Here is a 20,410-nt window from a genome sequence, read left to right on the forward strand (position 1 = left end):
CAATTTTCGAAGAAAAAGGTGCGTCTTATGAGGTATCAAATATGGTATATATATATATATATATATATATATATATATATATATATATATATATATATATATATATATATATATACACATACATACATACATACATATACAGTAGAGACTCAATACTCGAACGTCTAAATACTCAAACTTTTCAATAGTTGAACGTCCACATCCATGGTTGTAAACTTAAAGGCTCCATGGCGTCCCTTCTCCCCCTCCGCCATTTGTGACTTGTGGTGCCACTGTCATTAGAATAACATTCTCCTGCATTCTATCTATAGTTTTTCATTTATAAACTTACATTAACACCAAAGGCTTATTAGCGGTGAAAATATCTAGTACTCAAACAATACTAAATTTGGTCGTTCAGAAAGCTCTGTCGTCTCCCTTCTCGCAGCTACCATTGTACCGTTTTGATGCCGTGTTACTGGTAATACCAGTATTACCGTATTAGCAGTATACCGGTATTACCATAATACCTGTGTACCGGATGGTGGTGCGCATCACTAGTCCTACGCAGTCTTGAGATAAACAACAATCTTCTGCATTCTGTCGGTAATGTTTCATTTAAAAACTTTTGATGACACCAAAGAGGCTTATTAGTGAGAGTGCAAGTGTTAGTGAGCCACAGCACTCCATTAGTTGATTAACAGGAATCACACCAAGAGAAAAGTTACAAAAGACGTTTTCATGGATGGTGACTTAACCTCTGGGGACCTCCCTCATCCTCCCCACCCTTCTCCCCTCCTCTTCTAAGTTATCCATCACCAGCCTTCACTTACGGTATGTACAAAACAAAATTGTAAAAAAATACATTGAATTTTTTATAAATTTGAGGTTTCACTAAGATTGGAACGAATTACCTGATTTATAGGTATCAATAGTCAAACTTTTTAATACTCGAACAGCCATTTGAAACTAATTAAGTTTGAGTATTGAATCTCCACCATATATATATATATATATATATATATATATATATATATATATATATATATATATATATATATATATATATATATATGTGTGTGTGTGTGTGTGTGTGAAAAAGGATATGGATAGATTGATGATTAGATAAATAGATATTCATCACTTGTAACCTTAAATAGTATCACTAACGGAAAGAACTCTTGTCAGGAAGACCAAGATGGTGATAACTTTACCTTTTATTTGCAGGTGCTAGGGAAGGTGCCAGGAGCCACAGTCACGCAGCCCACCCCTGCTCCTCGAGTGGCTCCAACATCTGTCTAAGACTTGGCACAGCTTCAACACAGTTACTGTTTAGTTATGTAAGGTAGAATCATAAGATGTAAGAGTAATTAATTTTTACAAGCAACAAAAATTTTCACTTCATATTTCACTTTCCTTTTGCATCACAAAATATTATCAGCAAAAAAATAATCATTAAGCAGCCTTCATGTTGAAGCTATGTATAAGGTATCTGTGTGCACTTTTCAGTAGGGTATGTATTAATCAATTGTCAAGTTTATAATATTCATATGAAAATAGAATCTCAATGTGAAGACATCAAGATTGCCTAAGTATTTTTATAAGAACTTAAGATATGTATGCAGATCATATGATAGCTATAATAATAATTTCCTTAAGAAAGTTTAGTCTTCAACAGACTGTTTTAACCTTTTTGAACTCAAAGCATTGTACCAGTTCTGTCTGGTCAGAGATAGTTCAGTAAAGCAGAACATCTTTCATACAAAGCTAATAATTGTTATGAAAAGTTTATATACCTAGAATGTAATTAAAAATGTTGTCAGTGATTTTGATTTGTTTTTATAGATTTTACTTTCACATCTAGCCTTGAATATTTGTATGCATAATTTATTTGTTATATTTTGCACATTGTCTCATTGACCAGAGCTGACTGTGATAGTGCCCAGGTAAACACAACACTGGCAACATGACACAGGTGAACACAGCATGGATGATACACTCCAGCCAAACTTTAGACAAATACAGGGTCTCTATAAATTCAGAGATCCATGAAAGACCTCACTCATTCCTATAACAGGTTCACAAGAGCTGATGGCAGTTGTAGTGGTGGATCACACTTTGGTCACTGAAGAGCATCCAGTTCTTGGCTGCCCCTCATCACTTATGGCTGTGATGCCTTGCAAAATAAATAATTTCATGCAGTGATTTTGGTCGTATTGTTCTGATGAATAAAAACCATAGAACATTAACCTCTGTTTTCTACTACATTAACACTAATTTTATTTACTCTCACACACACACACACATTCCATGACTAATCTGGTTCCAATCAGTAATTTAGCATTAATTTTGGCAAGTGTAATTTCTAATTTTCCTGATCCCTACAATAACCTGCCACAGGTGTGGCTCTACTTGCTGCATAAATACTGTTGGTGTTACTTACAAGAATATTAAGAAAGCTACAAGAAGCTACTAGGCCTACATGTGGCTGTCCCTAGATGATATATGCCTACTTAGTTCCATCTGTCATCCTCATTCAAAAATTTGTTCAATCTTTTGAAACTTGCAAACACAGGGAAGCCATTACAATTTATGTTCCATTTATTATCATAATCTGCAGATGCCTTGCCCTAGCCATGGTTCCACTAAATAAAAGAAGTGCATCTCATATAAAGCAAACATCATATATGATCCATAAAAGATAAAGTCAAATGTGGAAAAGCTTGCTTGATTTTCAGTTGATTTTAAGACTTTCTTTAATAATGAATTTGTACTAGTGCACATAATATTTTAAAAAGGTAGGATGATTGGAGTTTTCAGCTAAGTGTATACTAATCTAACTCATTTGCATCAAAGAAAATCACTAGTCTGGCATCCTTGAGATCCCAGTAATGTCAGATTAGTATTGATGTAATTGTGTGATCATATATATATATATATATATATATATATATATATATATATATATATATATATATATATATATACATATATATATTATAGGCATTTTGTAGTAATCAAAGAATTTTATATATATATATATATATATATATATATATATATATATATATATATATATATATATATATATATATATATAGGAGGCGGTGGCGAGTGGATAAGGTGGTGAGCGTGGGATCGGGCAGACGCTCACGCCAGAGTTCGAATCCCACCACGTACAGCCTTAAAACACTTTGCCATTTGTCGAGTGGTTTAAAGTTACCTACATGTCACCATGATACCCAGGCTCTAGGTGGTTACACTCAAGATGAGCATGGGTGGTGATATGGGCCACAGTAAAGTCCCGGGTTACGTCGGTCTCGAGTTACGTCAAACTCGTAGTTACGTCAGTCCACTATAAGGCAATTTAAGATTTAAAAAATTGAAAGTTTATAAATCGTAAAGCACAGGATTTATTGTTATTGTTGGTGGTTACCCGCCACACCGCCCGCCTCACGCTTGAATACAATAACACCCTGCCTCAGTTCCACCACACCGTCACCCCTGGCAAGTGTTATCCTACTTCTGCGTTTACTGACTCAAGTTCTTAGTATCTTGCTCAATGGCACCAAAGAGAAAACTTCTTAGTGACAGCAGTGATGATAAGAAAAGGAAAACCATTACGCTACAAGAAAAAGAGAACATAATTAAAGACATGAGAAGGGAGGCAGCAGCTGTGTGTGAGGGAGGGAAGAAGAAAATGGGAAGCCCGTTACCATGACAACGGGGAGGTTGACGACCTTGAGGGCTCACATACCCATCACAACAATAACAACTCCGGACCATTCGCCTGGGCCACACGACACTCGCAGCTGACTTGCACCGTCTGCGCCTGTCTTCTGATCCCTATTGCCCTTTCCTATTGCATTTCCTGCCCCGCTGCCCACGCTTCTACTCCCACCGCACTGCACTACACTCCCAGCTGTCCGCCCTGGGCGTCACAACATTCGACCTGCCCACCCTCCTGGCGGCCTCAGGCGTCCACCCCTCTCGGCAGCCTGCAGTCCTTCGCGTTCGTGGCCCTAATCAACAACAAAAACAAGCTTAAGTTCCATATTCCTACATAGTTGTAAATAATATAACAATATAACCTTTAACTTACCTGAATGACCATAAACAATGATTGGTTGAAAACTCGATAATATACTTTGAAATGTACGGAAACTCGAGTTACGTACAAAATTGACTTACGTCATGTTTCAGGAACGTAACTCTGACGTAAACCGAGACCTTACTGTACATATATATATATATATATATATATATATATATATATATATATATATATATATATATATATATATATATATATATATATATATATATATATATATATATATATATATATATATAATTCTTGTGATCACTACAAAATGCCTATAATATATTCTCAGGTTATCTGCATCTCTAAAGGAGAAAGCATTACTTCTCAGTAACTCAAATCTGGAATAGCTTTTTGACTACAGCTGGTAACATCATGACTACAGAATGTGATAAGTCTATGGATTGGAATAGTGCAGCACTTAATTCCTACCTCTAGCAGAATATTTTGGGTAACTGAAGCTATACACATCCTTCTCCACGCTTTATAATGGGTCACAAAGAAAAACAATTTCAGAATTTGTGTTGGTTTTCTCAGGTCTAGGGGTTAGTGATCTAAGGTTAAAAGAATAATGTCAAGGAGGCAGTATAGAAGACTGAAATGATAATATATTAGATCATAGATTACTGTTGGAAATTAAGCCAGCAACAACAAAGAAATTCTTTGAATTTATTAGAACCAAGTCTTCTGCAGGAATGGATTGCAAACATAATGCACTAAAAATTTTGAAAGAAGACTAACAACCAAAATGCATCACTCATTGTCATGAAAATCTAGTAGTTACTGCTGCCACAACACAGCTGAAACTCACACTGCTATGTAAGTAAATGGCTCAACTCTTTTCCTCAGCAATCCATATCCTATGTAAATGACTATCAGTGGCACTTTAAAATTGTGTTTGTCTTAATTTCTCTTTTAATTCTTATGAGAGAGATTGAGCAGCCCACACTATTTTACTGTAGTGGCAATTGGGTCTGGCTGGTGGCTGTGTCAACATTCTCTGTATGGGCAGCAGAGTGAGGCATGATTTGTATGCAAAAATATAGTGAAACCTTGCTAAAGCTGATAATATTCAAGAATATTCATAAAATTCGCAAATATCAAATACCAGACATAGTGTGCATAGTGTGTGTGGGCAGATTTTTTTTTTTTTTTTTTTTTTTTTCTTCCATGCATTGTTGCAATGAAGGTGAATAGTTGCCTGCTGTAATAATATTTCAGCTCCAGTTAATCATCATCATATCTAAAATGTTTCTACAATCAATACTCAAGGCATGTTTTACTGTAGCAGTTTGACTGGTTACAACTAGTCTTAACCAGCTATGTCATGTCTGAAAGAGACTAAGATATATCAGTAGTCCATTCCCTCTTCCTGACAATACTCGTATGGTTGGTAGTGCTATTTGTAACACAATTAATAATTTTGCAGTTTAGGTGTAAAATTTAATAATTTTAGCTCCATGGTATGTTTACAATTTTCAATTTGTATTTCAGTTTCTTATACTTTTTTTTATTACAACCTGCAATCACAAACTCTAAATTACTCTCTTTCTGGACTAGGCAGTCATTGTGAGTGCATAAAAATTGCTCTACTTAATGGCATGTGCCATTGACTCAGAGACTAAGGAAGAGAGGATATCACATCCATCCCTACATTCGGAATATTATCAGCAGCTAAATGAAGCGTAGAATTGTTAACTGCAGTAAGCTAATTTACTAAACACTGAATTGCTTTATGTTATGAAAGAGAGCTGCTGTATGTCTTAAGAGAGAGAGAGAGAGAGATTTTGGAGTATGAGTGGGAGGGAGGGAGGCCTACAAGTAGTGTGAAGAGGTGAGAGGCAGGGACGTGTCAGACAGTTGGATGAACACTTATGTAAAAGATCATATTTCCTCTGCCAAAGCACTTAGGAGACTCACAATTTGTTTAATCGAGAAGAAAGCTTTCATGATCATAATCAGGAAATTTTTGTAAAAAAAACCAATGGATGTTTGCATGTATTATAGGATGGATCTTTTCATGGTGCAATGAATAATTGGATGGTGTGAGTGTCTTGTTATAACCTAGTTATAACACTGAAGACTGCAGTATTGATAAGTTTTGTTTTATCCCATGAAAGGATATGAGGCCTGCTGATATATATTAATTGCACACACTTTACTTATGTCTTTTTTGAGCAATCATGAAGTCACAATTGTAGCTGTCCCACTTTATTTGAACATCACAAAAGAGTATGTGAATTCATTGCAGCCTAATGGGAAAATTAGCAATTAAAGAAGGTACTTAAGTAAACTCATTCCTCAGAGGAAGGTAATTGTAAGCTTGAGAATGTGAAAAATACAACTTGGGTCAAGGATGCAAAAAGAAGACATGCAAAAAGAAGACAAAAAAATGAAATGAATGAAAAAAAAATGTAATAGATTGAAGTCAGATGTTGCCATTAGGAAAACCAGCTAGTCTTAGTTGGTTTTAACTGAGACAAGAGATGGTCTAATCATAAGTGGTTATGTCCAATCAAAGTTGCCACTAAAATATACCTGAGATTAAAACAAAACTGTTGTCTTATGTTGAGAAGTAATGAGGGTTGGGATTTCACCATATACATTTAATCACAAGTTGTAGATGGGAAACAAGATTACAAAGATATTTGGCCATCATAAAAGAATATGGTAGATATAAAGTATTCTAGGATTAGTTACATTTATATCCAACATCAAAATTGTACACTGAGTTAGGTAATGCCAAGTTCTAGATTGCAATTTTCAGAAATATATGTTCAGGAACCCCATGAGTAATGGTTATGACTTTTCTGTATACCTCAGTACCACAGCAGTATGTACGTATATCAGGTAAATGTATGTTTAGTTTCAGTCAGATATACCTACAGAGTCCAGGACAACCCAACACTCATACCAACTGAAATGCATACAAAAAAATTTTCGCTATTGTATTACGACCCAAACAACATTTTATCACTTTGGAAGGCCTGTTAAAGCAAAGTACACCCTTTAACCCATAAATTCCCGTGAAAAGCCCACATAGTATAAAAAAAAAGCAAGGATTCACTGTATAGTGAGTGAAAGGAAGCAGAACTCATTATTTGAATTGTTCATAAGCATAAACATTGATTTATTGTAAAAGGAAATGTGACATAAATTTGTTGGAATGTATTCTATATTGAATATATAGAAATTTGTATTTTTATTAGATTTTTTTGCCCATCTTTTCATATTTGAACTTGTTTTTCTACTTTAAACTTATTCTTTGTTGATACCAGTCTTAGTTTAGTATTAGATTTTATATATATATATATATATATATATATATATATATATATATATATATATATATATATATATATATATATATATATATATATATATATATGTATGTATGTATGTATGTATGTATAATCACTATACACATCAATAAATGATGTCACTTTGTTGCTATGACATTGATTTTGGTCAGCTAATCTTGTCATTGATAAGTAGTTAGTTGCTAATATCATATTACAGACTTTTAATCAGCAAACCGATTACTTACCTGCAGTATTTCATAATTGCATCAAGTTCCTGAGATGTTAAAGTATTTCAAGAACACAGACAGGTGAAGAAAACCTGTAACTTAACTGTTTGCAGCTGGAGAAAAAAACATGTGTTGTGGGCCTAGCACTTGTCCCCATCTCTTCCTCCCTACTGCTGCCATTGGACTCACTGAACTAGAGTCAAATCTTAATACTACTTCACTGCCATCCCCATCACACTTAGCACGGACACCTGATGAGAAGGTTAAGCAGGTGTCAAGTGTTAGCCTGTGTTGGCATAGCTATAGTTTAAACTTTATGTACAATGTAGATGTGTTGAGATAAGATTTTTTTTATTTATTTTTTTTTTTTTTAAGTTTCTGAAGTGCAAAGAATGAATGATGATCTGTATATTCATATAGTGTCCAAAGACAGTTTTTGTGGAACTACAAAGTTAGTCAGTATGAATATCTGAGATGCACTCTTAACTTAGTAGTGGAATGGCTCTTTATAATGGGTTTATGAGGTATGTTCAGTGTTTATATATATATATATATATATATATATATATATATATATATATATATATATATATATATATATATATATATATATATATATCAGATATATCAGTTACTGCACTAAACCGTGGAGTGGCATGTTGGCTTAAGTATTGCTTTTGGACCTCTTTTTTTTTTTTTTTTTTTTTTTTAAGGGGAAGAGAGTGGGCAGGATGATGGAGAAAGCTTGAAACTGAAGTTGTACAAAGATTTTAGGGATTTAGCACTGCACTAAATCACTTTTAAAGTAGAACATAGTTTTTGTGAATGAAAAAAAAAAACATGAATAGAAATGGTACAAAACCACTCAGGCAAACACAGGCCAAGACTCACCAGATAGAAAAAAAAAAAGATAATAATGATGAATACAGATAAATAACATATGCCAGATTAGAGGTCCACAAGCAGTGCATTAGCTTGGTAGTTTTTGCAATGAAGTCAAATTTTGCCAGTATGTATTGAGAAACTTGTTTTAGTAGCATTAAGTTATACTGACATTTTAATTATAGTCACAAAATCAAAATATTTGCAGAATGGGTGATAAATTAGAGGGTAATTCTGCCTTAAACAAGTTTGTCAACAGTGTATTTTCTGCTGTGAGTGCATTATTGTAGGTACTGGTATGTACATAAAGCTGCCCAACTGCATCTCGGTTTAGTGAGGGCACAGTAAATGGTCTCTGCATTGCTGCACATTTTTTTTCTTTCAGGTATTTGTATACAACTAACTGATTACTCTGAAAAATATAAGTTATAAAGTTATACTTAAATGCGAGTATGTAACTAATTGGTTAGCATGATAACATTTTTGTTATGTTTATGGATATTATAATCAGCCTTGACTTAGTAAAATAGCTACATTTCTCACCATGCTGGGATTTGCAGCCAGAATAAACACACACTTACACATTGTATCTACTTTTATGTGCTGGAATCTAAGAAAGTTATGCTTGATATATCAACTAATGTAGATTTTTACCAGGCAAATTTATTGCACAAGGCTAAGCTGGTAACTGTCTCAGACTGTCTACCTTGCCTACATCCAATCATTCTGATATAAATTACATATGGTTGGGACAAGATAATCTGTGTGACATTAAACTTTGCTGAGAGAGAGAGAGAGAGAGATAAACACACACACACACACACGGAGACGGGACCACACGAGCATAAAGCCCAGGCCCTGTAAAACTACAACTAGGTAAATACAACTAGGTAAATACACACACACACACACACACACCCGGTAGCTCAGTGGTTAGAGCGCTGACTTCAAGCCAGATGACCGGGTTCAATTCCCGGCCGGGTGGAGATATTTGGGTGTGTCTCCTTTCACGTGTAGCCCCTGTTCACCTAGCAGTGAGTAGGTACGGGATGTAAATCGAGGAGTTGTGACCTTGTTGTCCCGGTGTGTGGTGTGTGCCTGGTCTCAGACCTATCCCAAGATCGGAAATAATGAGCTCTGATCTCGTTCCATAGGGTAACGTCTGGCTGTCTCGTCAGAGACTGCAGCAGATCAAACAGTGAATTACACACACACACACACACACACACACACACACACACACACACACACACACACACACACACACACACACACACACACACTGACGAATCCCAATAGTGCCTGTATCAGATGTGGCGTTATTATTATTATTATTATTATTATTATTATCATGTATTATAATTATTACTACATTAACAAGTTTTCAGATTACTAATGTGTATTACTTTTGAAATATTTCCTTATATATATATATATATATATATATATATATATATATATATATATATATATATATATATATATATATATATATATTGGGTCATATACCTATATTTGTGTAACTCAGATACTGCAATTAAGAATTAGAATATGCCATGAAAAATAACTGTAAGTGCATGATTTAATTTTTTCTGTATTAAAGAACCCAAACCAGGTTTTAAATGATTAGAGAAACCTATATTTGAATTCTAAACGTATATTTATTGTCAAAGAGAAATAAACGGTAAATGCCTGAATTTATGATCTTCATTGCAATACCTTATATTAGTTAAACTTTATAATCTCTACTGTTATTATTACAAATTGTTCTTATTTTCACACACACACACACACATACACAAAGAAAAATGGGTTAAATTTCTAGAAGAGGAGCAAGTCATATCGAACAGATAGTTTGGGTTCAGGACAGGGCGGTCATGTGTATCAAACTTATTAAGCTTCTACTCCAGGGTTATTGCAGGACTTGAAAGCAAAGATGGATGGGTAGACACAGTATACCTGGACATTAAAAAGGTATTTGATAAAGTCCCTCATGGAAGACTTCTTTGGAAACTAGAGAACATAGGAGGACTGCGTGGAACTTTGCTTGAATGGACAAGAGATTATTTGAAGGATAGAAAAATGAGAACTGTGATCAGAGATACATACTTATCTTTGGGTAAAGTAACCAGTGGGGTGCCACAAGGGTCAGTGTTAGCCCCCATTATGTTTCAAGTTTATGTAAACGATATTCACATTGGAGTAAACAGCTATATGAATTTATTTGCTGATGATGCAAAGTTGCTAAAAGTTATCAAAACCAGAGAGGACTGTATGCTGCTACAGGAAGATTTAAATAAGATCTATGAATGGAGCAAGAAGTGGAAATTGGAGTTTAATGCCAAGAAATGTCACATAATGGAACTAGGAAAGAGTAAGAGAAGACCAGTATGGAACTATTTGATGGGAGAGGAGCAAATAACGAAGACTAAAGGGGAAAAAGATCTGGAGTGATCATACAAGAAAATCTGAGCCCTGATAAACACATAAATAAGGTATTTGGACTATCATATAGGATGCTGACTAATATAAGAGTGGCATTTCATTACATGGATAAAGATATAATGAAAAAAATCATCACAAGCATGATACGCCCAAGCCTGGAATATGCAGCAGTGGTATGGTCTCCGAGTTCTAAAAAAGATATAAGAAAACTGGAAAGGATACAGAAGATTGCTACATAAATGGTGCCGGAATTAAAGGACCTCACATATGAAGAACGACTGAAAGAAATGGGATTGCCAACTTTACAAGATAGAAGGGAACGAGGGGACCTAATAACAATGTATAAAATAGTAAATGATATTGAAAAGACAGACAAAGAAGACCTGGTGCTGTTGGCGGAAGAGGGTGGAAGGACAAGAGGACATGAAAAGATCAGGATGAGGCAGTGTGTGAAGGATGTTGGAAAAATATAGTTTTCCATACAGAACGGTGAAAAAATGGAATGCATTGGATAATGGAATTGTTGCAGCACATAGTGTGCATAACTTTAAAGAAAAATTAGATAAATGAAGACATGGAGACAGGACACTATGAGCCCCACTCAAATCCTGTACAGTACAACTAAGTAAATGCACACACAGTGCAGCCTTCATGCCGTTCACACACAGCTGAGCAGCTCGCAGAGAATAACTACAAAAGGAGTTGGAGACTGGCCTAGATGTATGTACAGTGGGGGAGGGGGCCATAGGTTCTCCTGTCTCCAAATTAAGTAAGTATTGGATCATATATGCGGAAAGAATAACAAGAGGGTGATGGAACAGAGTAGTGCTGCCAGGCGTATGGCGGAATCAAAACATACGCCATCATGTGAAATCCAATGGTACATAGAAACTCCTGTTGGTCTAAGAAAACTAACAGATGATATTATGAACAAGGATTTCTCGAGATTCAGGGACGAATGAGGTAATACAAGAAGGCTAATCAACGTAGAAAGGGAATTAAGGTATATGAAGGAGATGATGTCAAGCCTAATGGACAAACAGGACCGACTGATAGCATAAAACATAGACCTGAAATTGAGATTAGCAGAATGTGAGAAGGTCAGTGCAATAAATCAGGGACTGAAAGAGGAGATACAAGAAATAAAGAAACAAAATGACGTACTAAAAGCCATATGCTAAGTTTACGAAAGCTCCTTAAGGAGCTTGCAGGTTAAAGTGCAGGACAGGATTGTGGACAGTACAGAAGGTGGATTGGGGGAAAACAAGCTGAAGGAACTACAAAATGAATGGAAGCAGGAGCAAGAAGAGGAAAAACTAGAATTTTCAGAGGTTGTAAAGAGCAGAGGTGGGCGCGTTACTGGATATCGGGTAGTTCGGTACTGTTCCCCCGGACCTCGAAACACAGATAGTCTGTACCTGTACTTCCGCGCCTAAAATATTTTCCCTTGGTCCGGTATCGCACCTCTGTACCTCTGGTACCATACCCAAACTATTAAAGGGCGCCCGAAAAATCTAGTCCGCACCTCAAAAAATAAAACAAAATACAAGTCAATAATACATCAGAGCTCCATATATATATATATATATATATATATATATATATATATATATATATATATATATATATATATATATATATATATATACTGTAGTAGGTCAAGGTCATTGTCATGTCAAGTTGTCCAAACTAACCCATCAACAAGGCTGGAAGAAGAGGATAAGGTATACAGTGATTTGTATATGATGAGTGATAAATGTAAACATGTAAATATCTATTGTAAGAGTTGATCTTTCTATGTGAAACTAACGGCGAGTAATGAGACAGAAGCCCTGAACCAGGACCTCGAGGACAGGAATGAATGAATAAGTGAGCAGATTGAGAGAAACACGAACCGGGGGATTGCCACGTGTGAACCCACCCTGAGGCAAATACTGAGGACTTATATACCAGGTAAGCGCAGCGGTCTGACACACCCAGTCATCAAGCTGGCCAGACCTGTTAGACAAGCTAGACTCTCTCTCTCTGCTCTGCAACGACCCAGAAATGGTGAGTAACTAGAAAGACCTGGAAAACAGTGAAGTGATCGAGTGGGTAAGAATAGTGATCAGTGACGAAGGTTTGATTGGAAAACTTTGGTACTGTGTTATAGTGTGAAGGAGGAGAGTGAGGTGTCAGGAGAGATGTAGGAGCACCACCGTGTGATGGGGAACTTAAGTGACGCCGGACAAGGCAGATGATGGTGCCCGGCCTGTGATCACCCCCATTCAGGTCCCGTTTTTTTCCCCGTGACCAAGTCATCGGGATAGAGTTGTCGGTTGCAACCACCAACATAAGGAAAGGAGGAGCGAGGAAGTGAGAGGATTTATTTACAATTAGCCATCCAAGCCTGGGGGGCAACGGGTCAACCAAAGGAAGGAGAGGGACGTGTGGAGAATACAAGGGAATAGACGCAACGGAGGATCATCGTTTGGAAGGAAATACGGGAAGATTGATTGTGACAGTAGTCAACAGAAGGAAGGAGAAGGACGTGTGGAGAAGACACGGGAATAGATGCAACAGAGGATCACCGTTAGGAGGGAAATACAGGAAGATTGATTGTGACAGTGGCTAGGTCGCCCTGCTAGATTGTGCAACTACTATATTGTGGAGAATATATGGATGTACATAGTATGAATCTGTGGGTCATTCATCCTAGATAGTTTTCCCAGTTTTTGCTATCTCAAAAATTGGGTGGTGGCAGCTAAATCAGAAGGATAAAGTAAAAATTTTGTATATATATATATATATATATATATATATATATATATATATATATATATATATATATATATATATATATATATATAACAAAATGGGGATTATGTATTTGTTGTAATGTATTGTATGTATGGTTAGCAGTAACTGGAAGTCATTGTAACATTATTATTATTATTATTATTATTATTATTATTATTATCATCATCATCATCATCATCATCATCATCATCATCATCATCATCATCATCATCATCATCATCATCAGAGAGAGAGAGAGAGAGAGAGGAGCACGCTTAGACCTGAATGAATGACGTCACTCAAATGGCGGGAAAATATGCCTGACTGCTCAAAACTGCCAAAAGTAATGCTATGGAGTGCGGACTGTCGTCTTTATTTATTTTTTTTCCTTGAAAATCTCAGGTGTGGAAGAATGGATTCAAAATTTTGCTTTTCTGCACCTGTATGAGGTGCGGAGGTACAGACTTAAAATTTTGTCTTTCCCCACATGTCTCAGGTGTGGAGGTACGGACTTAAAATGTCACCTTTCTGTACCTGTTACTTCTGCACTTTTGAACATTTTTCCGCACTTCAGACCTCCACACCTCGTTTGGTGGTCCGCAGGTACAGAGGAGCAGAGGTCCGGACAGAAGTATGGAAGTGCCCAGCTCTGGTAAAGAGACAAAGTCAGGAGAACACAAAAGTCGCCGTAATTGAAGTTATTAAAGAGAAAGAAGATCTGATGCGGGATACTATGGACAAGAAAAAAGGCTTCTTGATTTTTTGGATGAAGGAAAAGAAAAATCCAAATAAAATCACGAGAGAACATGAAGAGAGAGGATTGGCCAAAACTGTTATCAAAAGAGTACAAGACAGCACACAAGAATAAGACAAAGAGGTGGAGGAAGTGATCAGGTTAGGAAGATACAGGAGACCAATGAAAGTGAGAATGAGATCCCAAGTGGATGTAGAAGAAATTATGGCTAGCAAAGGGAAGCTGGCCAATGATACTGAACACAAGGATATATGGATAAAAAGAGATATGAACTTAGAGGAGAGGGAAAAGGAGAAAGTGCTAAGTGAAGCTAAGGAAAATAACAAGAAAAGGACAGAGATAGAGAAGAAGAATTTTTACTGGAGGGTTCTGAATATGAGACTAAAGAAGTGGTACCTAAGGAAGAAAGAGGAGGTCATGGAGGAGGCAAGAAAGTAAGAGTGACTTATACTAATATAGATGGGTTGTTATCAAGCATATTGGAAGTTAGGGATTATTTGAAAGAGAAAAAAGGCTGATGTAATGTGCATTGTTGAGAGGAGGGATCCATGTCAACATTAAAGAGGAGGGATATAATACCTGGAGGAGAGACAAGAAGGATAAAGGGGGAGGAGGAGTGCTAATAATGGTTAGTGATAATAAATGTGTGGAGGATGTGCAATATGGTGAGGACAAACTGGAAGTAATGGGAGTAACAATCAAAACAGAAGATTTGAAGAAGAGAAAAATTATAGTTACATATGTTCCACCAAAGACTAATACATGGGGATCAGAAGAACATAAAGATATGCAAAGAGAGGTGATAAAGTGCTTAGATAACATGATAAGAAGAAATAGAAGAATACTTTTAGTTACAGACTTTAACTGTAAAAAAATAAACTGGAGAGAGATGGAAGTAATGGATAATGCTGGGCAGTGGAGTGAGAAAGTGTTACAGTTGACTATGGTTAATGCAATGGACCAGTGGGTGGAGGAGTCAACAAGGTACAGGGGAAGAAGAACCATCGTTGCTTGACCTTGTTTTCACAAATAAACCAGAGCCCCCTCCAATCATACAATACCTTAGTCCAATGGGAAGAAGTGATCATGTGACATTAGAGATGCAAATTCAGGAGGAAGATGAGATAAGTTACAGAGAGACTATAAAGGAGAGAGATTAAATTATGCAAGAGCAGATTTTGAAAAATTAAGGATCTATTTTGCTGATATTGAGTGGAGTAATATTATGTACAGAAAGACAGTACAAGGAAATATGACATATTCTTACAGAAATATAATGAAGGAGTAAAAAAGTTTGTACCTGTTTATAGAGTTCAGAAAAATACATGCTTGGTACAATGCTAGATGCATACAAGCAAAAAAGGCAAAAGATAAAGCATGGAAGAAACTTATAAAGCAGAGAAATGACTATAACAGACGGCAGTACAAAGATGCCAGAAATGAATATATTAGAGTAAGGAGAGAGGAAGAAAGAAACTTTGAGAAAGATGTAGTGAATAAAAGCAAAGATGAACCCAAACTTTTCTACAAGTTTATAAACGGCAAAACAAAGAATAAGGAAACAATTGAAAAAATAATTAAAGAAGGGAAGACATACCAAACAGAGAAGGAAATGTGTGAAATAATGAATGAGAGCTTCAAAACGGTGTTCACTGCAGAAGATGATTTCACAGAACCTAATAGGACATGGGATTACCAAGGATTACAGGAGATTGCAGTGCACAAAGAGGATATTGGAAGATTATTGGATAAGTTGGAAGTCAGAAAAGCAATGGGGCCAGATGGTGTATCAGGATGGGTGTTAAAAGAATGTAAAGAGCAACTCTTGGATCCAATTTCAGAAATAATTACAAGTTCAATAATGAAGTGAAAGTTCCACTAAAATGGAAGAAAGCCAACATAATACCAATATTTAAAGAAGGAAAAGCAACTGAACCACTAAATTACAGACCAGTGTCACTTACAAGTGTCTTAGGGAAGTTATGTGAAATAATTATCAAAGAAAATGGGTTAAATTTCTAGAAGAGGAGCAAGTCATATCGAACAGACAATTTGGGTTCAGGACAGGGCGGTCATGTGTATCAAACTTATTAAGCTTCTACTCAAGAGTTATTGCAGGACTTGAAAACAGAGATGGATGGGTAGACACAGTATACCTGGATATTAAAAAGGCTTTTGATAAAGTCCCTCATGGAAGACTACTTTGGAAACTAGAGAACATAGGAGGACTGCGAGGAACTTTGCTCGAATGGACAAGAGATTATTTGAAGGATAGGGAAATGAGAACTGTGATCAGAGATACATACTCATCTTGGGGTAAAGTAACTAGCGGAGTGCCACAAGGGTCAGTGTTAGCCCCATTATGTTTCACATTTATGTAAACGACATTCACATTGGGATAAACAGTTATATAAATTTATTCACTGATGATGCAAAGCTGCTAAGAGTTATCAAAACCAGAGAGGACTGTCTGCTGTTGCAGGAAGATATAAACAAGATCTATGAGTGGAGCAGGAAGTGGAAATTGGAGTTTAATGCCAAGAAATGTCACATAATGGAACTAGGAAAGAGTAAGAGAAGACCAGTATGGAACTATTTGATGGGAGAGGAACAAATAATGAAGACTAAAGAGGAAAAAGATCTGGGAGTGATCATACAGGAAAATCTGAGCCCAAAAACACATAAGCAAGATATTTGGACTATCATATAAAATGTTGACTAATATAAGAGTGGCATTTCATTACATGGATAAAGATATGATGCAAAAAATCATCACAAGCATGATACGTCCAAGGCTGGAATATGCAGCAGTGGTATGGTCTCCGAGCTCTAAAAAGGATATAAGAAAATTGGAAAGGATACAGAAGATTGCTACAAAGATGGTGCTGGAATTAAAGGACCTCACATATGAAGAACGACTGAAGGAAATGGGACTGCCAACCTTACAAGATAGAAGAGAACGTGGGGACCTAATAACAATGTATAAGATAGTAAATGATATTGAAGAGATAGACAAAGAAGACCTAGTGCTGTTGACAGAAGATGATGGAAGGACAAGAGGACATGAAAAGAAGATCAGGATGAGGCAGTGTGTGAAGGATATTGGAAAATACAGTTTTCCACACAGAATAGTGGAAAAATGTAATGTGCATAAGTTTAAGGAAAAATTAGATAAATGGAGATATGGAGTCAGGACACTATGAGCCCCGCTTGAACCCTGTACAATACAACTAGGCAAATACACACACACCGGATTTTATAGTGGTAACCAGAACTAGGCACGACTTTAATTTTCTCAGATACAACTTTGACTTTGCAACTTTTGCATTTGGATCTGGTGGAACTTCAACTTTGCACCTCTATTTTTGGGTGCCAGTATGACTTGCGACTTAGCAACTGCAACTTTACTCCCATTGCAACTCTGCTAAATTACAAAGTAAACATTTGCACTATAACAGTAACATTCTTTTATAAGGCAGAGAAACATGTTTTTTTTTTTTTTTTTTTTTTTTTTTTAGTTAAAACATAACCTTTACTAACATTTGCAGGTCATCCTCTAAAGGGCTATCACACTGGACTACCCAAGGGCTCATAAGGATCCAAAAGAGGCCACGAAGATCTATGGATCCTTATGAGCCCTGGTGTAGTCCTGTGTGGGTATCACAGGCGTGGTAGCTGGCCGGTCTTCCTCAAGAAAGCACAAGTAAGGCGAAGGACAGCAGGTTGCCAGGAGGGGTGGACGCCTGAGGCCGCCAGGAGGGTGGGCAGGTCAAGTGTTGTGATGGCCAGGTCGGAGAGCCAGGAGGGTAGTGCAGTATGTTGAGAGTGGAAGCGTGGGCATTGAAGCAGGAAATGTTCCATGGCCTCAGCGGTAGTCCTACACCAAGGACAGAAGGGTTCACGAGACAGACGTAGATGGTGCAAGTGAGCACTGAGTGTGGTGTGGCCCAGGCGGAGGCAGGCAATGGCTGATGTGCCTTGCGCTACTTCCCGTGACTGACTGACTGTTTGAATCTTGTAACGGCGCTCATCCTCCCCCGCTGATGGACGCCCCCATCCCTCACCCCCTTACTACCTGCGACCTGCACTCCATCTGTTAGAAGCTAAGCCCCCTAATCAATTCCTCCAGCCTGTTCATTGAACCCATATATCTTTATAGAATCCTTTGTTCAGCCTGTCGCCGTCTTTCACTCATCGCGGGCCACCTACTAGCTCTGCACTGCACCACTACCGCCGCCGGTTACAACCCAGCTGTTCTTAACCCACTGCCGCCGCCATGTTCCACCAGTGTCTTGGCACCACCACTGCATTTCGCCTCACTCTCTACATGGCTTCATCATCACAGTTTCCACACCGTCGCTAGCTCCATGCCCAACAGACATCCCAACAACAGGCACCACTCCAAGCTGCCTGTTGAGCCTCACCCAGATGTTTCCAATGGCGCATCGCCATGCTGGCCCATGTTGTGCTGCCCTCTGCCTTGCTCTACACCATGCTGTAACTGCAAGTCCTCCACTTCCAGTCTTACTCTACCAAGCTCCATGACACAACATGTCACGCATCTCAACGTCCAAGCTGCCAGAGCCGACCCAACATACTTATACCATCTCAAGCTGGTCAAGCCCGATGCACCAAACAGCTGCAATCCTCACCACACTATGCTGTCATAATCAACACAACCGCTGCTCAACCATCACAGCTACCACGCTTGACACCCTCATCAGCACAACAAATTCATGGCTCAGCTGATGGCACGAGACACTGCAAAGGCACACCAGCAGACCTGATGCACAAACATGGAAGCCACACCACATACACTGGGACAGTAACAGCAAAATCTCGTTACTCCTCCTTCATCACTAGGGGACAAGTATTGTAGTATACCCTAAAACTCACCCATTTTCTTCCATACCCATTCTGTCCCATGTTCTCTTCAATCACTCTACATGTCACAATTTACACATTTCTTAAAACTATGTCTACTTACTGCTCGTTTCTTTCGCTTTCCTTCACAAGCACAACACACAAATCTTTTTCCTCTTCATTTCTTCACACACTTGCACCTAACAGACAAATACGTACGTGAACACCAGTACCATAATGCCATATGTAATGTTGCAATATCATGTATGTGTTCTGTTAGTTTAATGACCTCTGTGATGGTTTTTGTCAATAAACCATCAGAAGGCAGGTGAGCATGGTGATGGACAGACGGAGTCGCTCTGCACTCCGCTGCCTTGCCCGGCCACTCCTTGTACCATGTATTTTCGCTGTATCACGCTAGTGAACATGATGGATTATAGTGACTCCGCGAACAGTGTGGGGAAGAGGACAAGAGACTTCTCTCCCTCAATGTCCCCTGACAAGAACCTAACAGACAAGAAGGCCGCCCTCGAACCCATGCGTGACCTGCTCAGGGACTGGGGCAGCAACGAGGAGCTATCCTCGCCAGGCGCCGCCTCCCTCCCTCACTTGGACGGCTCCCCACTCGCCCTGTCCTCGGCCATCAAGGAAGAGGAGCACCATCAGCAGCAAGAGGATGACACCCAACCCTGCAGATGGAGGTAAGGCCAAACCTCCAGGGAGAGTACATCCTCACGCCTAGGGATGAGGCCTCCGCGGCGCTCTTCCGCTGCCTCGCCGAGGTAGGGAACAGAGTGCTGCTTCGTGAGCCCAGCGAGAGGAGGCACAGGGTGGTGCTGGAGCACTATCCGCTCGACCTCCCCCTCGATGCTAAGCGCCTGACCTCCTGGAGGAGCAGGGAGCCCACGCAACAGGTGCTAGTCATGTTGGTGGGGCCGCCGCCCAAGAAGCTGGACCTCGGCAGCTGGGATAGATACCACCTGCGCCCATACAAAGGTGAGCCTGTCAGGTGTTTCAAGTGCCAGCATTTCAACCACCTGGAGGCGCGGTGCAACCACGCTGAGAGGTGCGGCGTGTG

The 20,410-nt window shown here is 38.2% G+C and overlaps 1 protein-coding gene across 1 annotated transcript in view; it reads left to right on the forward strand.

Moving 5' to 3' along the window:
- The window catches only part of LOC123519767 (flotillin-2-like), a 99,663-nt gene extending 97,435 nt beyond the window's left edge, over nt 1–2,228 (forward strand). The window contains exon 12 of the mRNA XM_045281273.1: nt 1,207–2,228. Within this exon, the coding sequence (XP_045137208.1) occupies nt 1,207–1,281 (75 nt within the window). The 3' untranslated portion in view covers nt 1,282–2,228. The remainder of the gene's footprint in view (nt 1–1,206) is intronic.
- Nucleotides 2,229–20,410: the final 18,182 nt, after the last annotated feature.

Source organism: Portunus trituberculatus, chromosome 46, assembly GCF_017591435.1.
Source record: "Portunus trituberculatus isolate SZX2019 chromosome 46, ASM1759143v1, whole genome shotgun sequence".
Classification (NCBI taxonomy): Eukaryota; Metazoa; Arthropoda; class Malacostraca; order Decapoda; family Portunidae; genus Portunus; species Portunus trituberculatus.